The following is a 4,559-nucleotide window of genomic DNA, read 5'->3' on the forward strand; positions in this document are numbered from 1 at the left end:
ACTGTTTTCTTGAACCACTTCAATTTAATTAACTGCTCTATAAAACTCATAGTCAAATGAAATTATTGCATCCATCTAAGATTTATCCATCAATTTTAGCAAGAGTTCTTAAACTTTCACAATCTTGAAATTGCATGTAACAAATTGAGACTTAGGTCATCCAAAACTGAATCCAAACTATAATTTCATTTTTCTATCGAATGATATTGTCTGTTTCTTTTTTCTTTACATATCATTTCAATATATCAATTGCTTTTGATATCCAAATCCAATGAAAAAGAAAAAATCAGTTAATCCAAATTAACTAACCAACTAAATAGCCAGCCATGTGCCCTCACTGTACAATCTTCTCTATCAAAGTATATACATTGTGGCAACCCATTAGACCACTCATCTGAAGCTGATCAGGTTATATGCCCCTAGAAGTAACAATCTTGCAGGGAACAAGAGCACCACAAGCAAATGCATGCACTGTGATGCAACAAGCCTGCTAAATCGTTTTAAGGATTCTTTACCGGTATGAAGGATGCCAGAAAATCTGAATTGGTATAGGCCTCCCAAGTTTGCTGACATGTGACCAGAATATATTCCATGCGGTAACACAAGAGGCCACCAAAACTTGCGACGATGCTCTCTCCTGGCCTTCCTGATCTGATTCAGCTCTTGGCGAATCACACTCCGCACAGATCTTAAATAAGAATTCATATCATGATCTCTGAAAATCGTTCCTTCAGAACCATATGCAGAGCGATCACTTAGGATCTCAAGTGGGTGTGGGGAATTAAAGAATACCAACTTTGCAGCCTGCAGCTGCTTCTCAGCATCACCAGTGTCCAACAATGGGCAGCTTAAAAAATATAACCCACTGCCAGAAGGAAGGAGGGGATGTTCAGGGGAAATTCTCTCATCCGGCTGTAGTATTAGAAGCTCCCCCATTGGAGCATATAATAGTTTCTGCAGTAAATGGTAGAGACATGTATAAGTCAGCTACTTGAAAAGTTGACTTACATGATTAACTTGAATATTATATAAGTTGAAACTTCTTTCTATGACACTAGAAATTATACCTGGTTATTTAGACAAGGATGATTACGGAATTTCCCATTAACAGCCTTCAGAAGCTCTGCAACATGATTAGGATAATTACAAGAGAAGGCCCGAGGGACTATATCTCTGTGCATTGTTATTGCCTGAACATGACTTCGTGGCAACCCAAGCTTGTGAAGAAGATGATCACCTCCGCACATGATAGACGGTGCACCGAATGTTATCACAGGAAGCAAGGAAGATGCTGGCACTTCACCCCGTATGAGCAACATAAGGTTTATAAGTAGTGACAAGCTACCCCCAAGAGAGTGTCCAGTGAAGCGGAATGTTGCAAGTTTGCCACAAGCCTTTAAGTGTGCATGAATTTCAGGCAACATCTGTTCATATATCCCTTTTGCAGCCTCATATATACCTCTATGCACAAGCACATCGAATTCCTAGAGAAAAATTGCATTTGTCAGTCCTTGTAAACATATCTAATTGATCCCTTTTTTTTCCATTCTATAAATTGCATGCATGAGAAACCCTTAATAGCATTCATCATATATTACCTAATACAACTTCATAAGAAAGCAAAGACATCTACCTCAAGCGTCTCAAATGTTGAGAATTCACAATTCAATTAAAAAATTATTAAATAAGATGAGAACAGCCAATTAATATTTAGCAAATATACAACATAAAAATTACCTCAAACTGACAAGGCTCAAAAAGTAAATTTGCCTGCCAGGATGCCAAAGATTCAGACCCCTAAACCAAAAAAGAAAAAACCAAGTTCAAATAAGCGACCTTATGAAAAAAGTTTTGATGAGTGCTTCATATCATTAGTTAGATTAAATTTTAGAATAAACTCATTCTGTGTTACCTGAATGACAAAGAACCTCGTACAACTTTGATCATCATCACAAATGAACCACTCACAGGGTGATGAACGTGTTGATTTCAAATCATCTGCAACAGCTTGCTTCACTTCCTCCTTTGCAGCAACCACAGCCGTCACTGAATCAGTGGTTGCCATGACAGAGGCTACCTCTGCATTCATCATATTAATATTGCCATCAGTTCTACTGCCTCTTTCTGATAAATTTGCACAAGCATCGGATTTTGAGGATTTGAATGGTAGAATGCTCTTTGTGTGAGAATGTAGATAAGAAGCAGCAGAGGCAGCTATTTGATAAGCAGTAGATGCACTGATTCGATAACCATTGTTTTTCTGTTCCTTGCCTTTGGCCTCATCCTCTGGCTTGCTTTCTGCTTCCTGCTTTTCAGAAGCCACCTGATTCTTCTCATGTTTCATTGCCAAATCTTTTTTCTCTATTGAAGAAGTCACATACCGTAGGCCACGATATTTGAGTAGATTTCCTGTCTGACCAAAAGGAAATAAAATACATATTCCATTCTGGTTAAGCATACCACGATAGTTGGTATGCACATTCAATGCATACCAAAGTCAGTTTACAGAAAATAGGGAATTGACAGATGAAATTCCAATATAATGATAAAATAAAGGATCACCCCTTCATATATTTAAATTATAGACTGAGGATAACAGAGAAAACATTAATAGAGTTTGTATGACCAAAATGCATCAGAAACTGCTCAATCCCATCTATCAAACTGTAGAAATATCTATGTAATCAAAATCTTGCCTGATAAGGTACCCATTTCTTCAACCTTTTTTTTTCCATTGGACTTAACATGGTATTTATATGTGTTTATACTCATAGTTTGGAACCTCGTTAACAATTATCTCTTGAACCCCAGAATATACAAATTAACACAAGATCTTTCCTCCAGATCTAAAGCAAATTAAAATTTTTTCATAATACCGCAAGTTATTCATAGTGGAAACATAAAACATTAAAGAAATTGAGAAAATTTCAAAGATATAAACAATATAAGAACTGAGAGCCAAACAGTTCGATTAGATTTCTTCAGAAAAGATCTACACCAGCTCTCAATGCTAAAGATCAGAAAACTACGGACTTTCAAACATGATTATAATGTAAACCATCCAGCAAAGACACTTCTACCTCAAAAAGGAGAAAAAACTAAATCATACCGTGATTTTTGGAATGCAATAAGCCAAGCTCCCCAAATATGACATTTGAGCATAGAGCTTGGCTTCAGTTAATGAAACCTTCCGTAGCAAACTTGAAAAAGATTCTTTGTCAAACTCAAACTCTTTTTCGTCATCATCAATTTTACAAACTTCACATTCCTCCTCATCATCAGCTTCGTCATCGTCCATTTGACCATCCACCATAGCACCCTGTTCCTTCTCCAATCCTTCACGATGTCTCGTGTCTTCTCTGTCTTTCCAGAGAGACCTCACGTGCAGAATCTTCAACACCCAATTCCCACCACGCCCTTCCCTATACGATGTCTCCATTGTCGTTTCATTCTCGCAACAGACTTCAGCATTCGACTTATCTCCATTCTCCACCAAAACGGCGTCTTCTAATGCAATCCCTTTGTATCTTTTACTATTTCCATCACCTCCCCCCAGCCCCGGCCACAACGACTTGAAAGGATATCCAAAAAAAAACAACCTCGACGACATCGTTTTGTTAGGCAGCGTAGCCCCCGTTGATTTATCCACCCTGGACCTCCCAACCGCACTCATTTGTTGTGTTGCGTTTGAACGGACTTCAACGCCCCCGCCCACGGAGATCGACGGAGCTATTCCAGTGATCCCGCTTTTCAAGCACAAAGTATCCATATCTTTCGCTCTCTCTCCTGCTTCGGTTTATTTGATATTTATTCTCCTTATAAAATGTTATTGCTAGATGATCGGAAAGTGCTAATGTACGTACGTGTGCATCCGAAAATGTTGGCGTTAACGTGCACGCACACAATCTTTGAATCGTTTTCTTCTTCTTCTTATTGTGGTTGCAGCTGCTTCTTTAATCCATTCTTTATAGGCTACTAACGAAAGCTATGGGAGCATTTGGAAGTAGCGGGTTTTGCCGTGCGTTTGCAACCAAACAGGTCCCCGACCCTAACGGTATTTATTTCCGGGAAATTCTGTCATTTCTCTTCAAATACATAGCTGAATATTTCAGAAACGGCATCGTTTTAGATAAAGAAATATTTTTTACGTGTGTCACATGTGTGAATTGTGATGAGTACTTGCTTCCTACGAAATCGCCTGTTACTGTGGAACCATAACTCAGATACCGGTGTTTTAGGTAATTTAAACGAGAAAAAAAAAATTTATGTATAAAATATGTTTAAGTCTCTCGTGATTGTATTTTAAAATTAAATTATTAATTTATTTAAATCAATATTATTAATTTTTGGTGTGACTTAATTTAATCTTAAAGGATAATTTAATTTTAATAGAGTTTGTTGTTATCAAAAATATATATATATAAATAATATGTATAATTATATATATAAACAATAATATATTATATAGTAATTTAGTATTATTTATATATAAAATTATATATTTTTTATATCAAAATTTTTATTCAAATTGAATTGTTATATTAAAAATAAATTAACCA

At 36.5% G+C, this 4,559-nt stretch overlaps 1 protein-coding gene across 1 annotated transcript; it reads right to left on the reverse strand.

Moving 5' to 3' along the window:
• Positions 1 to 272: 272 nt before the first annotated feature.
• Positions 273 to 4,052, reverse strand: LOC123222943 (phospholipase A1 PLIP2, chloroplastic-like). The gene is made up of 5 exons (XM_044645970.1): positions 3,110 to 4,052; positions 1,913 to 2,413; positions 1,738 to 1,797; positions 1,068 to 1,484; positions 273 to 954 (listed from the first exon to the last, which is right to left on the reverse strand). Exons 1-5 carry the CDS (start codon positions 3,767 to 3,769, stop codon positions 391 to 393), a joined length of 2,202 nt encoding a protein of 733 aa, XP_044501905.1. The 5' UTR covers positions 3,770 to 4,052; the 3' UTR covers positions 273 to 390.
• Positions 4,053 to 4,559: the final 507 nt, after the last annotated feature.

The sequence above is a fragment of the Mangifera indica genome, chromosome 8 (genome assembly GCF_011075055.1).
Source record: "Mangifera indica cultivar Alphonso chromosome 8, CATAS_Mindica_2.1, whole genome shotgun sequence".
Taxonomy (NCBI): domain Eukaryota; kingdom Viridiplantae; phylum Streptophyta; class Magnoliopsida; order Sapindales; family Anacardiaceae; genus Mangifera; species Mangifera indica.